Source organism: Apis mellifera, linkage group LG1 (assembly GCF_003254395.2).
Source record: "Apis mellifera strain DH4 linkage group LG1, Amel_HAv3.1, whole genome shotgun sequence".
NCBI classification, from domain to species: Eukaryota; Metazoa; Arthropoda; class Insecta; order Hymenoptera; family Apidae; genus Apis; species Apis mellifera.
Genome location: NC_037638.1, coordinates 17,839,497 through 17,859,953, shown reverse-complemented (window position 1 = coordinate 17,859,953; position 20,457 = coordinate 17,839,497). Strand labels below are relative to the sequence as shown.

Below are 20,457 nucleotides of genomic sequence, written 5' to 3'. Positions count from 1 at the left end.
CGCGTCGCGAATCAAATATCGCGAACTGGGTGCACCTGTCATTATCTCATTACGGTGACGATTCGAGGCTGTATCGGCTCGTTAATGGGATCCAATACCGAAATACCGATCGCAATCGATCGAACCGTGTGTGCCGCGTCGTATGTATGTATGCTATGCGTGCGTGTGGTTGACAATTTGAAAGTAACGAGCCTCACCGAGGAATATTGGGAAGACACTCTTTAACGATTTTATTTTAATTAGAGAAATTGTTCGCAAGTTCGTAATTATTCCTTCTCGAGAGTCGAAGGGAAAGGTTCTGACATTTTAAATTTCGAGATAAATGGGGATCTCTAATTATTATTTATTGGAGTTAATTTGAAAAGTTTCGTTATGGAGGATGGCCTGGAAATACGAGGATATCTTGTTTACGAAACGAAATTGTTTTTAATCGATAATCGAAGATTCCGAATTTTACATACGGGAAAATATTAAATAACTTTGATTATATAAAGCATTAATTTTGTATCGTATAGAGGATCGTCTCAGGATCTTCGAAGTCTCGTTTACGAATAATTTTATTGTCACAATCGAACAAGATTAAATGAATTTTTCCTCCTACGAACGAGTATATGATTAAGCACGATGAGATTTCGTTTGTAAGAAATAATCTTACCGCGATCAAATAAATAATCAAATAGATCGATCCGTCTTTGGAGAAAAACGTTTGGAACGAGACGTGTCATTACGCAAGGGGATGAAACTTTCAAAAGTTTCCATTTCGAGCCTTGTATTCGTTCCCCCTGCTCGGGTATTATCTAACCAAACGAATAGCTACGTTAAAGACCCGTTCAAAACCGCATATCCCTTTGTACTCGAGAGCGCGAGATCCTCCACAATTTCGCGAGCAACGTAGGGGAGGGGAGGGGTGGGTGGGTATCAGAGGCAACATTACAAGGCTGCGAGGTTCCGTGCACTGGAATCATCATTGATCCTAAACGATGGTACGCACGGAACGTCTCGATTACACGGTTTCATCCGTGAACTCGTTTAACGCTCAAAGGCTTGGTATTCTTCTTAAGGGTTGCAACCATGTCTCACTTAATCGAGGAGTGGCCATCTTCTTGCCGCCGCGGTTCAAGCGAGCGGGAAGAAAAGGTGGAAAAATAGAGAAGATCGCCCGGTGGCGATCTGGCCTTTACTCGATCCGGACACGAACTGGTAGACGCACAGGCCGGGGCTGCGTGTCCGCCATTATCCGATCCATACGCGGATAAGTGGCGACCATGCGCCAACGAAACGAAACGCGGCGAGTTTCAATCGTTGAAACTCTCGCCGGTAATTTTTCGTGCGCCGAAACTTTCCACAAATTTCTCCGCCGAGATGTTTATCCAACGCTCGTTAACTTCGTCGCCTCGATTTCGAATCCCGTCCTCCCCGTTGTTTCCTCGGAAATCGTTAATCGCCTCCGTGTTTTCCCCGTGTTTCATTTTTTTCCACGCGTTTCTTCGCGTTCTTGGACGTCGTTTCGTTATAATAAACAAGGAAAAGGAGAGTTTTTCGCGAGAGTTTTGTGAAGGTGAATGAATGTAACTGGGCTCCCTGTTTCACGAAGAAAGGAAGGAAGGCGAGAAGAAGAATAATACACGGACGTGAAATGCGGAGCACGTCGAATCCGAAGCACGAATGATGAAGATCGCAGAAAGATAACCAGATCACGAAGCTCTTCATTCAACTTTGGTAAAAGTCGTCCGCTCGGTGTCTGTGTTCCCTGTGTATTATCGCTCGCGAAATAACCGAGGAGGAAAGGGACGGCAAACAAAAGAGACTGGCAAGTGGAGAGTGCGGAACAGAAGCTTTCGAGAGGAGAAAGAATGTGTCCGGCGTACGAATGAGGGAGAGGAGAATGGAGCGCAAAAAGTCCGGGGTGCGAAGGAAAAAGAAAGGAAAAAAAAAAAAAAGGACGGGAAGAAAAAACGGTGAATAAAAGAGGAAGAGCAACACGGTAAGAGGAAACACTGGTACCATCCGGAGGTAAATAAAGGAGCACGAAAACAACACGGCCGCATGAATGGAATAAAGAGAATGGAGTAAAGAAACGCGAGAAATAAAAACTAGAAATGGCGAGGATAGAAAAATTACCAGGAAATCGAGTGGAATCAAGGATAGAGGAGAGAAACGAGTCAAGGAGGAAATGTAGCGAGAGTACATGTGGTGCCCCTACTTCGCCCTTCCTTTTATAGTCTTTGAGGGACTCCAAAAAACGGAGAGAGACGAAACGACGCGTAACGTGGTCCTTAGAACAGGACAAAGAAAACGCGAACAAGCGAAAGAAAGGAAGAGAGAGAGAGAGAGAGACGCCGAAAACAGAGAGTCGAGAAGAAGAAGCAAAAAGGAGGCAGAAAAAGATCGTCGGTATTATGTGGTCGGGCCCCTACTTCATCGAAACACGAGCGGGCAAACAACAGGCCGGGGGCCCGCGTGTATCCGCCATTGTTTGGCCCATGTGAGGAGGCATGCGGCCATGTTTCCCCACGTATACCGGGCGACCGGATAAAAAGAGGACGGCGGAAGGGGAGTAGAGAAGGTGTATGCGAGCTCGAGAGGGAGGGAAGTGGGGACTCGAGGAAGGGTGGAGGCGAGGAGGCCCCTGTTAAGGTCCCTTGGGCCCCTCGGGGCAACGCATCGATACATATAACCGGCCTCGTGCGCGCATATACAAAGCGTCAAAAGTTTCGCTACGTCTATTAGGATGTTTATGCTTTCCTAAATTGTTGCCAGGTGTGATGTGATGATCGTTCACGTGACGGGGTTGTTCAGTTTTAGCGGGAAAAAGGGAGAAAGAAATCTCGTATATAAAAATATACGAGAGAGAAAAAGATAGAAGAGATTGATAATGAATTTAATCGAATTCTAAATTCGATCAAATGTTTGTTGAAATCGAAAAGTCAGAGTTGCACATTCTGTCTCGTTGCAATTAGATTCATAAGGGGGAATCAGACTCGCAAATGCGAGATTCCTCGTTAGCATATACGCGCGCGTATAGCTTTTTACACACGCGACGGTGTGTAACACGCAGCCTGGCACTCGTTTCATTTATATCGCGTGGATATAAGCGCGCTTAAGCGCGACTGTCTCAACATTAATTATCGAGCATCGATAGGCATGCATGGCGTGCGCGTTACACGGTATTCGCGCGTAACACGTTTCCCCGCGGACAAATTTCAATCCTTGTAAATTTACGCTTATACCCGTATCGATTTTTTTATATTTAATTATCGAAGGGCCGCGCACAGCTCTTGAATCCTCATTTTTCTTCGTGCCTCTCAATGTAAACACCGTAAATAATCGTATACTTATTCGATCGGCGATAGTTACATCACGCGCGATTAAAATCGAGTATTTTCCTCGACAGTGATTTCCCCGAGGCGATAACTTCCTCCCATCTGACGGTATTTATCGATTGATCGCGATCGATTCTTCTTTTCCCCCGATATCCAATTTCGTTCCATCATTCGTAAAATTCTTTTTTCCTTTTTGCCCGAAGAAAAAAGAGAGAGAGAGGGAGATTCGAAACGAAAAAAACTTGGAAATTCATTATTTGCGAGGCAATTAACGGAGCCACAAATCCTTCCATGTGTTCCAGTCCCACGCTCGAAAATGTCCCCCGTATCCGAGACACTCGCTCGCAAGCTCGCTCACGCGCGTAAATTAGCGTATTTAATTTCTCGGCGAGTAAACACACGCGTACCAGCAATCACGCGTACTCGCGTGTGCATAAATACGCTCGCAGATATATTCCCATAAATTGACACGTACGGGTGGCCAGAGCTCGACGAGCGGCGCGCATCGTCTGGCAAACCACACGTTAGACCGGTCGCGTTCGTGTGCGCCCGTGTGCACACACGTTGTGTGCGCGTATGGAAAGGACTGGTTCGGCTTGAAAGCTAATTATAACCCATAACGATCGGTCCATCAAATCTGATCACCTCGGACGGGGAAGATCCGGTGGAACGGTGAAGGTGTATTGGTCACGACTACCAAGCATCGCTCGCGCCATGGCTACCATAACGTTATCCACCGACTTGGCAATGCCACGGCTAAATGAAGCTTTTACGTTAGCCGTTGGATTGAGTTTGTTATGGGATCAACACTTCCATCGCGCCGCTCCGCGTTGGGCATACGAAGGCCAGCCATCGCTCGCGTATAATCGCTCCTTAAACGCGTACGTGCCGCTTCCACGCCCGAATTCAGAGCCTCTTTGTTCCTCCTACTATCCTCCGGATAATACAGGACAGCTCCTCCTCGAGACTTGTTAATTATAGCACTCGATTGATCGAATTTTGGAATAAAAATATAATATAATCTATCGATTTGTTTGTCGAAAACTCGTGTGAAATTAATAGATTCCTTCAAATTCCAATTGAACGTTGATTTTTATCATCTACGTTGTATTCGTGGTTTCCTGAAACATGATTGGGAGGTTAGTAAGAAGGGTGAGAAATTGTGTAGCCGTCGATATTATACCCCTAATCTCGGTTCATCCCAGCGTTCATGAATTCGCGTTGGTTCGTCCTCTAATGGGGAAACAAGTTAGACATGGCGGTATAGCGAGGGGTGTGTCACGGCAGATGTTTCCTCCCCGCCGTTAAGGGAATAATTGAGTATTGTAAGGCGACAACAAAATCAAATTTTCTCCTATGTATATATACATTAGCCTCCCCTTTCGTACCACATCATTTTTAATGGCAAAACAAACGACAGATTTTTCGCCCGTACGTTTCTCCAAAACCTTTGATTCAATGCGCAAGAAGAGTAAACGAATTAAATGATTTATGCAATAATACATAACTTTAATGATAAACTAAAAGTTTCGTTCAAGCTAAAATTTAAATCATCGTTTCAACAAGTTCTTCCCTCGAATTTAAAGGATTCCATTATTTCTTACATCAAAAGGATTAACCGAGCTATTTAAAAATTATCAAATTCGAAAGTTTAATCATTCGATTATTATCCTGCCGAGCTTTTTAACGAAATGATATTTTCCATTCTCCTCGAAGGATTCGTCCCCACGGTTCCATTTGGAAAGATTCGTCATTTTCAGGCCGATGGCAGATGGACCACGAACTGGAATCGGCGGGACGAATCGGCCTCTATTGGCAGATGTCCTCCCCCCTCTGAATTCTGACGACCTCACGAGTCGTGGCGCGATAAAATGTAAATCGTTGGATGATTCAAAGCATGATGCGCCGATAAATCACGGCGGATTCATACGATTCACTCACCGCTTTTTCTCCAATCTCTTTCCGCGCCTCGGAAACTGCACACCGAGGAGGACGGAGGCAAGCAATGCAATTCCACCGATCGGCCCCAAGATTAACCCTTAAACGGACTTATTCGTTCTGACAGACACGCGCGATTCCTTTTTTTCCCCCTCCCCCTCGACTCTCCACGAGCCATTCCTTTCACGGACTCGGTCGTTTTCCTGCGATTCGCCGTTTATTAACCGTCTATTTCGGAGAAGCAATCTGTTTCCCTCCGTGCAGGATTTCCAATCGTTGCATAAGAAAGCTTGGACGTTCTCGTCTCGAGAAACGAGAGTTTCCTTTCTTCTCCCTTTTCCTGTTTTCATCCATTCTTACGTTACATTTTTTGTATTCCCAGCATAATTAATAATACAAAATTTCTCTTGCGTTGTAATTTATTTTTATAATAATATCAACATCTGCTAAAATGGAATGGCAACGAAGAATCGAGAAACGAGATACCGATTTTCGAGAAAAGCCGGGTATGGAGAAAGCAGGAAGCACGATGGTCGAAACCTTCTGCGAACCGGTTCCTCGTTTCGCGCCAATTATTCCTAATAATTCGCTCTTTTCCATCCCGAAATCTCCTTAAAGAGTCGATTCGTACGAAATTCATGGCTATGATTTAAGGGCCCCGACTTTCGATCGCGATAAATTCCCCACGCATTAATCGTCTTAACACGTGTAGAAATGATTGCACGCACATGCGTGACAATTAGATTCAGCTTGATACGTATGAAAAAGATTGGCGTTTATAGTTCCAATTGTTGATTGTATTACTTAACGATTTTAAAACCAACTTTTAAAGAAACTCCAGTGAAAATTCTTGCTTCGAACAATTTCAAAATTAACTGACACGATATCTCGCGATGAAAAATATCCATTTGATGATATTTTTCAAAACTCTGCGAGTTCGTCGAACTCGAATCAGAATGTCGTTAGAGCGAAGAATGATTGGAAAATCGATGCAGGGACAAGGATCCTATCGTTACCTTCGCAATTCGCAATTCACTCAACCTCTTTTTAACACCGTCCACGTAACAATACCCCCGAGGTCTGGTTACCACCACCACCACCACCACGGCCTTTCCACCTCCGAGACTTTCCTTCCTCGGAGACGTTGGTCACGTGACCGCACCCCATTAGCCGCGAGTTCTCGGCCACCGCCGCGAAACTCTACCACGCGATCCCTCTGTCACCTAATAACGCTCCTCCTAATCGGTTGATAAGGGGACACGCGAGTGTCGTTGCATATAAATAAAGTCAAGAGCCAGTCCCGCGCAAAAGTTCCTAAGAGGGTGGACTCACGCACACGTCGCCTCTCTCGCTTCGACTTAGCTTGTTCAAAATTACACAAGGCGGCCACCACCAGCCCTTAATCAACGTATACGGGGATCGTTATCGTTTCTACGTTCAAACTCGTGTGTGAAGTCGAACTCGAGGAGCATCGTTACATATCGGGATATTTATTTATCAGAGAAGCTGATATGTAAATCAGTAGCCGCGATGAACACGTTCAACGTGTCGAGCTTCTTTCTTTTTTCATGTAAAGGTTTTAAAAATCGAGAGATAACGAAGACGACTCTGCATAGATTCTCGTTTGATCTTCTATTAATAGATGAAATCTTGGAAACGTAAGGAGGATAAAATTTTCACGAATTTCTCACGAAACTTCGTCCTGCGGCAAATGAGAGAGAAAGAGAGAGAGATCTCCAACGCTTTCCAAAATTCGATGGAGAGTAATGTTGGCCGGATGACTTGGCGGGAACTCGAATCTCGCGCGGGACGGAGCACGAGCTTAGCTGGTTGCTCTCCCTTCCTCCCACCCTCCCCCAACACTACCTGGAGAGCTTCTAAACGAGCACGAGGGGGAAGAAGAAGGTGATGCATCGCGGGGCGTGACCGGCCGGCCAAAGAGGATTTCGTGGCCAGAATTGTGTTTTGACGTGTTTTGACAAACGGGCGCCATTATACCGGCACCGAGCCTAAAGGCGCTTTGAGGCGCTATTCCGGCAAACCGGGCGACCTAGGTGGCCGTGTTCGAGCAAACCATGCCAACGATCCTACGAAACAATTACACCACCGGAAGCCTCTACTTTGAAGCCACACCGAACGTCAATTTTCCGACCAGCCATCCCTCCCCTCCGTGTATCTTCGTTTCTCTTCATTCCAAAATGAAATGCTCTGACTGCGGATCGATACGAGATTTTTATCGAATATAATAATACATTTGCTCTAAATGTATAAATTATTTAATTCGTGAGTAACATTCCATCTAAATTTCTAGCTTCTGATAGCTTTTGAAGTTGGATGAAATGTTATGTTATATTTATCGATTCCTAGATTCAGATTTTCTGATAAGTAAAATGGAGAACGATTGAAAAGTGACGAGTTGGGGATAGATATACGTGTGAATCGAGCGATAAAATTTCCTCGCAAATTGAAGCGTTACCGGCCGGTGTTACAGTTTCAAATGGCATCGAGCTAGTCGCTAATTAATATTAATGCGACGTGGTCTCGGAGAGAATTCAATTCTGAAGTCAGGAGGACGAGATAAATCGGTCGCTTATCGCCATCTCGGTATTTCCAATTAATTACGCGTAAGATTGCGATCTTCGGATCGCGAGGGGCTGAAATAAAGCTTGACCAGGCGGTAATGAAATTATAAGCGAAGAATTGGCGGGAACTACAACATTCTACCGGCTGATCAAGAAAATGGCGCCTATATCTTGTTAACGAGCCTTCGATCACCGATCTTCCGTTGATTGCATTACACGTGAGAAATAAAATAACGCGTAATAACTCGTTCACCTTAATTACAAGCCGATAAATATGGAACTCTTTTTTTTTTTTATAAAACGATCAGCTTGAAATCGAAATTAAGCGTAATTTATATATATAAACGTTATATTATACGAGGAGCTTCTCTCTCTTCAGCTTCGAAATCTTCTCTCGACACGATAAAATGTCTTTTGTTTCTAAAAACCCTCTGATTTCATGGGACAACGGAACGGATGATCTTACGAATCTGTAAACTACCTAACATCCTGTTTTAGGGCGTGGTTCCCCATGAAAATTATACACATGGTAAACCGCCATCTCTTAATCCTCCTTACCAAATTCTCAAGAGGAACCAGCTTATTTTTATCCATTTTTCTTCCAGCGAGGATTCTAATCTCGTTACAAAAAAAAAGAAATTCAATAATATTAGCTAGAACGTGAAAAGGAAATATCGATTCGAAGAAAATGGCGTCTTGCTGATGGGATCGTAACAAATGACAGTATACGATATCCGCCTATAAGCGAAGGGATATTATGTATGGGGATGAAAGAATAAAAAAAAAAAAAAAAGAAAGACGACAACGCGTTTTTCCTATCGTCTCCCTTCGACGAGGAACAGGGAGACGCAGCTGTCGACTTCTCACTGCTTTCTTTGCTCTACGTCCCGCATTGAAAGAGTCTTTCTCCTGTCGATGCTGCCCTCTGCTCGAAACTCCACGCATCAACTGCCCTCCAATCTCACATCGTGTCCCCTCCCCCCCAACTAAACCCGATTCTTAAGCACAGAAAAAATATTCTCCTTCCGAATATTACAACGAAGATAATTCCATAAAGAGGCAATCGCCTTTATATATCGATTTAAAATCCGATCTTTCCCGCCCGATTAATTGGAATCGGCTGAACTCGAATATTTACGAACGGTCGGCGGTGAACATCGAAAGAGGAGCTTGCTTAATTCCTCTTAACGACCGGCCCTCGTTACAATGAGGGGTAATTACAAAGTCACGGAAACGTAAAGGCCTCGGCTCGAAAGGTGTTTTAATCACCTCCGTATTGAGCCTCCGATCTTTCGCGCGAAAGAAAAAAAAGATCGGCTACCGGTCTCTCGATGGGGATACGCTCGTCACCTCGTTCGACCACCGTCCACGGCATTTCTAATCACGGTTGCAGGGGCCCGTGCTCGATGCTAATGCATCCTCTTGCTCTCTCGGCCATCTGTGGCGGGCTTACCGATCGTTAGAATCGTGCTCGCTTTTACACGCGACCGGTAATGAATACGTAATTCCAACACGAGGGGATGTGGCGAGTTTTTAATTGGACATTGAATCTTTGATTCCTCAACTTTTTCACGATAAAGGAGAGAGAGAGAGAGAGGTTTGCTTTTAACAATAGAAAATATACGAGTATCGAGGAGTGGCTGTAAAGAGATAAGAAAAATGTGAAAATATTTCTATTGTTCGAAAAACTTTATTATCCTCTCCCTCGTTTAAGATAAAGTGATTTTCGAAATAGCGATATGGATAATGGTTCGGCGAGGGTGAACTCTATAAAGGGTTTTGTCTTGGATTTATAGGCAAAGTATCATCGTAGATGGTGGTCGGTGGTCGGCGGATCAAGGAAAACGTGTCAACGGTATCAACGGATAAGGATCGATAGGGCACCGATGGGAACGAAGGAGGTATACAAAGTTTGCATCGCCGATAACGAACAATACCCACTTTCCCGAACGAGATTCTATCTAAGTAAAATCTTACTCTTGAAAAGTCGAAATTCCCAACTGCACGCCTCGGATCGAAGTCATCCGGATTCTGTCTGTTAATCGGGCAGAAGACACGATGGATCGTGTTTCGGATTTATTTACGATATTTACCCCGGTTGTGTAGCGGTCACATCAATGGCCGAATCTTTTCGATCTTCCTTGGATCCAGGTATATCCGAACGAACGAACGCGCCCCTTTCTTTTTTTCTTTTTTTTATTTTTATTTTTTTGCCTTCCAGTCGTGTAGATCTTTTCAAAGGTCCGCGCTTAATAGACCCCAGGGACCCCAGGGGCGACTTGTTTGGACGTTTGTGGTATAAACAGAGCGACACCTGGTGATCTATGCAGTCGTCTTGCCGGGATGAAACGAGCCGAAACGCGAAAGTCCAAGAGCTTTCGGCATTCACGGGTGTCCCTGACTCCGACAATACACCGAGACGAGAATGTCTCGCATGGAAAAATCGTTATTTCTCTACCTATCGCGAAACAGATGCGAATTTGCAAAAGGTGATCCCATGTTTTTATCGTATTATAGTATTTTATACGGAGTTGATGGATTCGTGAGAAGATATAATCTTCTTTCTGCATCGAAAATTATAATTTATTCTTCTTTTAATAATAATTATAGAGGAGATCAATGATCACTTAGATGATCCTCTTATCGAATATTAACGAACGACATCAACTCCGTTTAATCGATCACATTTAAAAAAGAATTACGAATTAATTTTCATATCTCATTAACGACTCTCGATCTCTCTTAAATATCCAGGAATAAGAAAAAAAGCAATGGAACGTTCGCAAGAGGAATCGATGATATTGAAAAGATATTGGCGAGAGAAAATGGAGAAAAAGAGAGGTTAAAGTAAGCTATTAAATCCTTCAAATAAGCCGACACAGTGATCAGCAATTAGGCAATCGGGGTCGGTTTTCATGTAGACGAGATTATTTGTCTCGAAATCGGTAAGAACGATCTGTGTATGCAACGAGGGCGAAACAGAAAAGGAGATGCTCGTACCGCTGTTCACATTCCACTGTTCCTTTTTCGGTGGTCGCCGCGATTTTTCCTCGCCGTGGGGCCTTTTTTCCACGGCTAGTCGGCGCACAATTGGGAACGCTTTATATAGTTGCGTGTCCTGCATAACATTAAGAAACAGTAACGCGTTTTATGGGTACACGGCCACCCAGGACGCGTTTCCTCTGCGCCCCTTCTGCACCTATCCGGGATGTCGCAGGGATGATTGGTCGCAAGAAAATCCACCTATTGACGATTCTACGCTACGATCGTCAACCGTGACAGCGTCATAAATTAACCGTCCGACTTAATTGAATTAATACAATCTACGCCTTCGGTGGTCTTCTTGGTTTTATTCCTTCCCAAGTTGAAAGGGGAAAAGGAGGGAAACGGTTTTTTAGAAAATAGAAAAGAAATTATTCCGTACTCCGTAATCTGTTCGAAAGATATTCCACGCTTCTGAACGAATTAAAGCTACTATTCTGTAAAATTGGGAACAGTTCACTGTTACTTGAACGAGTCTTTTTTCCCCCCATTATTTCTTTAACGATATGTTAGAACACTTGTAGGAAAGAGGATCGACAATGGATCGACAGGCTGTTCGTCCTGTTACTTAACATCGTGTTCGTGGTTGCACGGCCACCCAAGGTGATCGTTTCGAACGGTCGCGTAAGGCGCAAGAGTAGACCGTGGCCGTGTTTCAAGGTTTTCACGTATCACGAATGGCGTTGACAATCGTCGACCGATCGATATACGATCGGAGGATCGGAGACGGGACGTGAGAGAGAGACAAATGGTCGGTGGCGACCGTAGGAGGTCCTCCATTTCGATTCACGACGATCCTCAGGATCTTGTCCTGGGAAAGCCATAAAAGGTGATCAAGTGGTGGCTGATCCAGAGACATCGACAGCGCCACGCAGCTCGTACGTCGCACGAAAACGTGAAAAAAATTTGCCGCCTCGTTCCGACCTCGTTCGTTCGGACGAGTCTTTTAAATTCGAATGGTTCGCGTTCCACGCGGTTCACGTGCCGAATCATCCTCGAATCCCAATTACCGACAATCGCCGCAAATTATTTCTTACCATCCTCGTTATTCCAAACTCATTTTAATTCGTTTATTACCCGAAATCCATGTATAATTTTTAAGAAATCACAATCGTTTGGATTCAAATAATATATTCCTTCGAGGAATGAAATTTTTTATCGTGGAATTATAAATTAGTGTCTATTAATAGTCGACCAAGAGAAACTTTCTCTTATGGAATATTGTCGAGAAGAAAGAGAGACACGTGAGATAGATGGGGAGTGGGACAACGACAAAGAGGCAACAATTACTTTATTTTGACTTTGCGGCCAGCTTTGAGGGATCTTTGAATCGACCCGCGCCGCTTTGTCCCCGGTGTCAGACGTGAAAACGGGGCGAAAGGGGCACCCGCGGCGCGTTTACCTGTTCCGTACCTGTCACCCTCGCCGGGAGATCACGCCGATCTCCCGTATCGCGACAAATGGTCTTACCACGATCGGCCGCTTTAAAATCACGCCGAATTCTATGCGTATACCCAGGCTCGAGTTAAACGCCGAGTCATCCATCCGCGTGAAGAAAAACCTCTTGGAATCCTCCTTTCCACCCTTAGAATCACGCAACGCTCGCAAAATTTATGGCACGAACAGGATGAATCCCACTCGCAAGGGTTTTTGATTTTAACGTTTGGCGGAACACGCGAGCGATGGTTTGAAGGGTTTTTCAAGGATTACAATTTGCATCCGATGCGAAAGAATAAAATTCGAGGAAAGGTGATAAAAGAGATCGAGATTAAGAGAATTAATTTGGAATTAATTATCGTTCGATTCGGATGTTCAATTTGGATTCGAGTAGAGACTTTTCTTTGAAAGAGGAAATTTGAAGAGAAGGAAAGAATAGACATATTTTTTTGAAACTGAATTTTGAAAAATTAAGCGAGGATAATTAAGGGTGATAATTTGATTAGATGCAAAGGTGAAACGAGATTTGAATAGATTAAATTTTTTTGGGTTTAAGAATAAGAGAGATTCAAAGAATTTGTAATTTGGCTGGATTCTTCAAAAGGAGAATCCGAAAATTCCGCGTCGAATTTGTGAACGTGAAGCCATCCCGAAAAATCGTTTCAAATGGAAATCGGTGAAGCCGACGCCTCGGTCGGCTTTTCACGCTTTTCACACGATTGAAATTCGTGGTTTAAAAGATAGAAAATGCTGCACGAAATGGATGACACTGAAAAATCGACTCGAGCTTGCCTGTTTTGCAATTGAATGATCCAATTTCGGCTTCCATTTCAACGTCTAAATGTCCAACAATTGATTAAACATAAAGATTTACGATTCGAAATTCATCCTCTCATGGAAACAGAATTCTCCCCTTTTATTAAAATTATCGAACAAAAGTATTCTATTCCATAAATTTCATGTTTCCGTTGAACAATAATAAACTTCGAATTGAATAAAAATTTAAAAATCTCCTACGATTCCTAAGTTCATAAAAATCTCTATCGAAAACGGAAGAACAATTAAATCATGGAAGAAGAACGATCAATCCTTTCCACTCGAATGACTTAATTTCGATTTACAACACGGCTGCAGCGTTCTCGATTTCCTTTTCGCAAACGAATGGAAAAATACACACGAGTGTACATCCTGATTTTCCGTAGCGACAATCTCGTTGACTTTTTGTCACGATTCCTGATTGTGAATCGGCCATGCGAGTTACCCTTAAATCCCCTTCTCACAATGCAATTATGCGGGTCTACGAGCCGTTTCATAAGATTTCTACGGGGAGATCTACTCTCTCTCTCTCTCTCTCTCGTGTTATGGTAAACGAGCCCGTTTTAAAGTCGTTTTTCTTCTCAACTGCAACTCGATCGATGTACCCGTGATTCTTTATTTATGTTTGCGAAACGATACGTAAAGGAAGGTGTGCTCTTCCGTGAAACTGAACTGATCCGTGACTGATATATATAACTATACTCGGCAAGGATTACGGCGGGGAGGCTCGAACGGATCGATGTTATCGACAGCGCTGCTCCAACGATTTTTATGGGTGGATAAATCGAGAAATAGATGGCATTTTTGTCAACCTGAAACCACAATTTACACGCATATCGCCCAAAACGGAATGAAAATTATTATCAAATATGATTCTCGACAAATAAATAGGCAATAATGATAGAATTAAATCCGAGACAAAAGAAATCCCACCTCATTCCCATAGTCGATGGCAGAATTTGGTGAATACAAAGAGCGATAACACCTTTGTGGATGGTGCGTAACCTAACTTCTTCGATACTTTACGCCTCTCTGTCTCGTATTTTCTCTTCTCTTACGATCTATTAAATTTCTTACTTTACGAGTAGAAAGATTCATCTTGATTTCGATATCGAAATCGAAAGATTATCGCGAATCAAATCGCGACGTAACAACGAATTCTCATTTTAACAGGAACCGAAACGAGGATGTTGTATGCAAAATTACCGCCCAGTTTCTCCCCAAAGAGGTCTTTGCGCTGTCAGAAGGTGCAATTACAATTCGAAACAGCAAAATGACCAAGTTGGTAACAATCAAAGGCTTCTCCATAGAATTCAACATATAAAAAAAAATTTGGAAAAATTTCATAACCCGAGTAGATCGGTATTACCATCGATTTTAAACGATTTCCAATCTTTGAACGAATGAATAATAACTCTAACTCAATTGTAATATTCGTTTGATATTAGAGGGAAGGCGAAGGGCGAAGCCGGAGGGATGGAGAGTGTCAGACGCCAGATTTTACCCGAGCGGATTTAGACAGCTTCCGACAAATTTTGAACAATTGTATCGTACAAATGAGAAAGTTGAAAAAATTCGTAGAAGATGAGAATTTCTGGTGGAAAATATTCAAAGACAAAGATTTCAATTGCTGCGAGCAGAACATGCCACATTTGCATGGTTTCCTCGACGGAACTATGGTCACTTTGAAATTTCTTGAGGAGAGGCTTGGAGAAGTATACACGAAACTTTATATATTTTCATAAAATGTCGCAGAAATTATATACATCTATGCACATTTCCATTTTAGCCTATCGCCCATTCAACGCCGGAACGTAGGAGATCGGATCCTTTACCACCTTGTCAAGAACACCTTATGGAATTGGGGTATACGCCTAGGGAAGAAGAACGTAGAAGACTCGAGTAAGGAAGAAGAAGAAAAAAAAAAATTTTATTCCTTTCTTGAAAAAGAATTTTCTTAAATTCCAAAACAGACGATAAGACAATAATTTTCTTAAATCGATTCTTATAAACGGATTCGTTTCATCAAAATTGACTGATTCTTGCAAAAGTTCATCTGATTTTCGTATCTCGTACAATTTACAGGGAACGCATACCTGTCGAGCATGTGAGAAGGACGAGTCCAAGACCACGGGAGGAGAGGGAAATGTAAATACACTTACGATCCTCTTATCTAAAATTCATGATGATCCTTCTCAAAAGTTTGATCATTTTTTTTTTTTTTTACAATCTTATATAAAACTTACAGCGAATGTTTGGCCGAAAGAGCGCCGAGAACACCGCCGAGAACACCGCCGAGAACACCGCCGAGAACACCGGTGAGAACACCGGTGAGAACACCGCCGAGAACACCGCCGCGAGCGATGGAAAGAAGTCGAATGTAAATTATATTAATGCACATGTGTTGCGATAATTTCTCTAAAACCTTGAACCGAATATTTTTTACTAAAAATATCTTTTATAAAAATTTCCAGCGAGGAACCTGTTTTTATCGAAGCTCCGAGGGTACCGATCGCCGAGCAAAGGGAACTGTAAATATCCTAGAATATACAGATATATTGCCATTTTCACAATAAAAATTTTCTATCCCTTGTACAATTCCCCAGCCAATTTTACTCGCTTCCGGAATACGAGGAATCGTTCCCGCGTGGTCACACGATCTCGTACCAGATGTCGAACGGTTCGCGTGTCGAAAGAGCGCCGCCTCCTCCTCAAGTAGCCGAACCGCGGATTCCCCCCCGAATAATTGCCGATCAAATAATCGAGCCAAGGAATCAACTAATAATCGAGGAACGAAGGAACAACCAGCGATATCGGACCATCGCCCCCCCAGAAATATCCATTATAGAAAACGGCCATGAAACGTTTCGCACTACTGTTCCTACAGGTAAATTTCGATAAGAAAAAAAAAAAAAATATCACGAATTTAAGGATAGATATGGATAAATATTCAAATTCTCGATTTTAGTGGGTACAACTCAGTTGGGCTTGTGGCACACCAGAAGCGCGTCTGATTGTTCGCCACACCAAACGTTCAACTCCGAGAATACGGCCAAGAAACAAGTTATTTTGAGTGACATCAGCACCTCGGTCGAATTTCATCCGGTATTTATATATATATTTATATGTGTAAATGGATTAATTGAAATATATATGTAAAATTGTATTATTTGTCGGTGTATACAGGTTCAAGAAATGACACATTATACACCGCGACAGGAGAAAAGATTTATGATTAAGGACAATAATAAAAATAACCAAGGTAAAAAGCAAAATCAACGCGAGATGCAAGAGAGAAAAAACAATAATGAATAGGAGATTGCGTGAATCTTATTTTACAGATAAGGAAAAATGAAATGTATCCTATTCGAAAGAAAAAAAGAAAAAAAAAAAAAAAGAAAGAAAGAAAAAAAAAAAGATATCACAATTACGCCTAAACAAACTTGATCGATCGTTGCGAATTCACTCTGTTCAATTAAGTTAATAGAGAAACACAATCGGTTTAACCGATTGAGTTGACGCGGATCTTTTTCCAATTTTTTCTTTTCGAAAAATAGTTATTTATAAATTTTACAAACGATTGTTGGAATTTTAATCAAAACAAATAAATTATGTTAACTACTCTACTAATTTGTACTCCGAGATAAGTGGCGATATGGATTTTTCCATTCGTTCTCTCTCTCTTTTCTTCTCTTTCCTTCTTTTTTGTTTTTGGTGGATAATTTTGATGAAATATTTGATTATTTGGATCCACGACGGACGGAACGAATGAAGCCAAATGTTGCACGGGAAACACGGCGTTCATATGTTTAAATGGCGCCACCCTTGTAAATCAGACGAACCTTTTCGTTTTACTTTGATTCTGGCAAATTTTAGTCGTTTCTTTAATTGTCCATTGTCGCAACATGCTGCGACTTCCAATCATTCCATATAATTGGTTAAGTTGATCAGCAAGTTTTTTAGAAGTTTTCCAATCTTCAGAAAAGTTTGGTATAAAATACGGACATTCATGAAGAACGAGGTTAATATATCGATACTTTTGTAGAAAAAAAAAAAGAAATTCTTGCTTATCGTAATAATCACGCTTCGTGAATCCGTCGTTTAATTTAAGAGAGAGAAAAAAAAAGAATTATGTTTCCTACGAAATCGATCGAAAGATAATAACGTTTAATTAATAAATTAATTGTGTTTAAAGGAGAATGATAGAATCATCGTAATAGCAAGGTGTCCAGCAGCTCCTCAGGAAAATGGCTTAAAAATGGGCACGAAAACTATAATAATTTTACGCGAGTGGTCCGCTATGCGAGTACGACGTTCAGACAGTTCCACTGAAGGGAGCGCGCATTCCATTGAAATTGACGATTCCATAGAATATGAATAAATAATATATGTAATTGAATCTGAAGAACGCGTTTGAAATTTCGACAAGTGTTTACGATAATAATCTCGATACACGTGAATCTCGAGACGAGATTGATCGATACGGTGTAGATAGAATGAGAGGGAATGCTTAGAAAGGCAAACAAAGGCAACACGAAAGAAACACACAGAAAGGGAAAAAGAGGAATATTGAAATCGAAGGGGACAGGAAATGAAGAGGATGTACCATCGGCCGAGAATGAAAATCACCCGACGCATTCCAACCCTTCTGAGGATGCGGAGCAAACGTTCGAAGTCGCGCCGGAGAAAGAGGAAATCGTGCCAGAGAAAGAGGAAAACGCGGCAAAGAAGGAAGAAATAATTCCCGAGAGAAAATGCGTGAAGGAAATTGAAGTTTGTAGAAGGAAGCCGAGGCCGGTTCTTCGCGGTTGTTCGAGACATTGCTTAGGTAACAAAAGGGACATAGCCTGTCCAAGGTAAACGATTTTGTTCTTTTTAGCAATTGGCACAAATTTTAGATGCTTATAAGCTGAGTTAAATGATCCTTCAGTTTCACATTAACTGTGTGCGCGCCGAGGAAAGAAAGAAAAGCGACGGCGTATAGGACGAAGAGGACTAAAAAGAAGATTCAATATATTTCGGAGCAAGTCAAGGTGGGGATGAGGCAATAAAAAGAATAAAAAAAATAAATAAATAAAAAAAAAAAAAAAAAAAATTTTTCTAACAAATAAGAAAGAAGATTCTTTCCAATCCATCGCCTCCTCGCGATAAAGCATGATATATTTTTTTTCATTTTCTGGTGTATTTGTAGGAGAAAAAAAAAAAATCTTTCATGAAAAAAATAACAGAGATGTGTAGGAAGATAACCGTGAAGAAAGCGATAGGATTCAAGTGCGACCTGAAGGAATGTCCGAGCACCCTGATGGAATGCAGTGTAACTTCGTGCACAAAACCCGAGATGCTCTTCACCGAGTGTCAAAAAGCGCCAAAGGTAATAAAGAGAACGAAAAAGAAGAAGGAAGATGTCAGGGTGATTTGTGTGCAAACCTGTGACAGAGGGACGGACAACGACTTATTGATATTGGTGAAAGATCAAGCTGTTGGAATGTCCTGTATAGACAAACAAACGAGTACTTGTTCGAGTAGCCATTTAATGAGTATGATAAATAAACAGATAGAAAAGAAAACGGAAAAGGATAATAAAATGAAAGAATGTAGCAGCTTGTACTTATCGTACAAAGTTGAAGACAAGTTTAAGGTAAAATAACCGTGCAAATTAGTGAATCAAATTGTCTAGACAGAAATAAAATCCTGTAGCTAATTTGCCACAATCACAACAATATACCGCAAAATTTACATTATTTATACAACTTTATCGATAACAACCAAAAAAAACCTAGCCAACCATTCAATATCTATCTCTATATAACTTAAAAAAACTGCGAGAAAAAGAAAAAAAAAACAAATAAATAATATGGACGTTACGTGTCCATGAGCAAAGGAGAATTTTCCCTTTATTCTTATCCCTCACCCCCTAAAAAACCCCCTTCGTTTCTTTCAAAACTTTCCACAAACAAACAAACCAACAACAATAAAAAATTCTACATTACACACCGATAAAATAACGTTTTTATCCCACAGCTTTTCCCTCTCTCTCATCTTTTTCTTCGCCCGTTTTCCGTATTTACCCCGTCGTAATAAGCGATCGTGCCGGGGGATCGAGTAATCAGCGGGGAATCAATTTGTCGACGGACGGAGATTGACGAGCGAGATAATCACGTCGGGTGGAATAATATCGTGCGCCCTGAAAACGTTTCGTACGCCTCCCCGATCGTTCGATAATTCGCCCGATAATCCACCGCGGTGGATGCTTACTTCGCGGACGATGATGCGTGGACGATGATGGCGCGTGCAAAAGAATGAAAGGAGGAACGGCGGCGGCGGCGGCCGGTTTCCTCTCCTCGACGGACCCACTGCCGGCCGGCCGGTCGATGCGCTCCTTGGTTACGTGGGCGCTAAGCAGCGATATATCACCGGGGGCCTGTGTTCACCAGGGCAAATCGACTTTTATTGCTTTATAGCTGTTGTATAAAGCCGCTACACGTACGTTCCTTACGGCGCACGGATGTAATCTGGATGTAAGGAGCTCGTTATTACAGGGGGAGGGGGAGGTCATTCACGAGGCGCGACTTCTTCTTAACGATGGACAGCAGCACACAGTCGTAATGGCCGGTTCGAGACTGGATTACCCGCCGGATTAGCTGTCGCGGGTTGACGACGTTATCGGTAGTTTTTTTTTCTTGTCTCTCTCCGTTTCCTCCCCCTCCGCTTTCCTCTCGTTTTTGACTTATTCCCTTTATCCCCGTCGACGGTGTTATTCACTGTTTATGTGTTGTGTTCCGGGGAAACGGCGATGTGTAAATGGGACTCGAGGGAGAGATTGATGAGCGGTGGATTTTATATTGCGAGACGGGAGGGAGGGTGAATGATGGGAGCACAGAATCGGTGGAAACTTTCTATTAACTCTCTGAATAATAAGAAGTAAGTAAATAAAATCGAACGAATCAGAGAAATACAGCGAACGATGGAGAAGAAGAGTTTGAGAAAATTTACTAAATATTTCAATCTTAATAAACGATATTAGAAGCACAGATATCGTGTTCGTTCTTTTTTCACTCTCCTATCTACCAGTCCCGTTCAATCACGATCCCATCCTCCCTCTCAAAGGTCATCGTGTACAATACGATTTTTCGTCACGTATTTTCTTATTAAACGCTTCTTGTCAATCGAGCAATGGTTGGGCGCGCGAGAAAAAGAGAAAGAAAAGCGAGACGAAAGCCTCGAAACGACGCCTCTTAACATTCCCTCTCGTGCGTTTCTTTCCACGGACAGACGGTCTGTCAACGTTCGACCGCTCAATCCGCGTGATTAACCTTCGA

General features: G+C 42.3%; 1 protein-coding gene across 1 annotated transcript; it reads left to right on the top strand.

The window, feature by feature from the left end:
* Positions 1 to 18,368: 18,368 nt before the first annotated feature.
* On the top strand, positions 18,369 to 19,035 carry LOC113219411. The gene has a single exon (XM_026446301.1). The coding sequence runs from the start codon at positions 18,369 to 18,371 to the stop codon at positions 18,783 to 18,785; it is 417 nt and encodes a 138-aa protein (XP_026302086.1). The 3' UTR covers positions 18,786 to 19,035.
* The last annotated feature ends 1,422 nt before the right edge of the window (positions 19,036 to 20,457 follow it).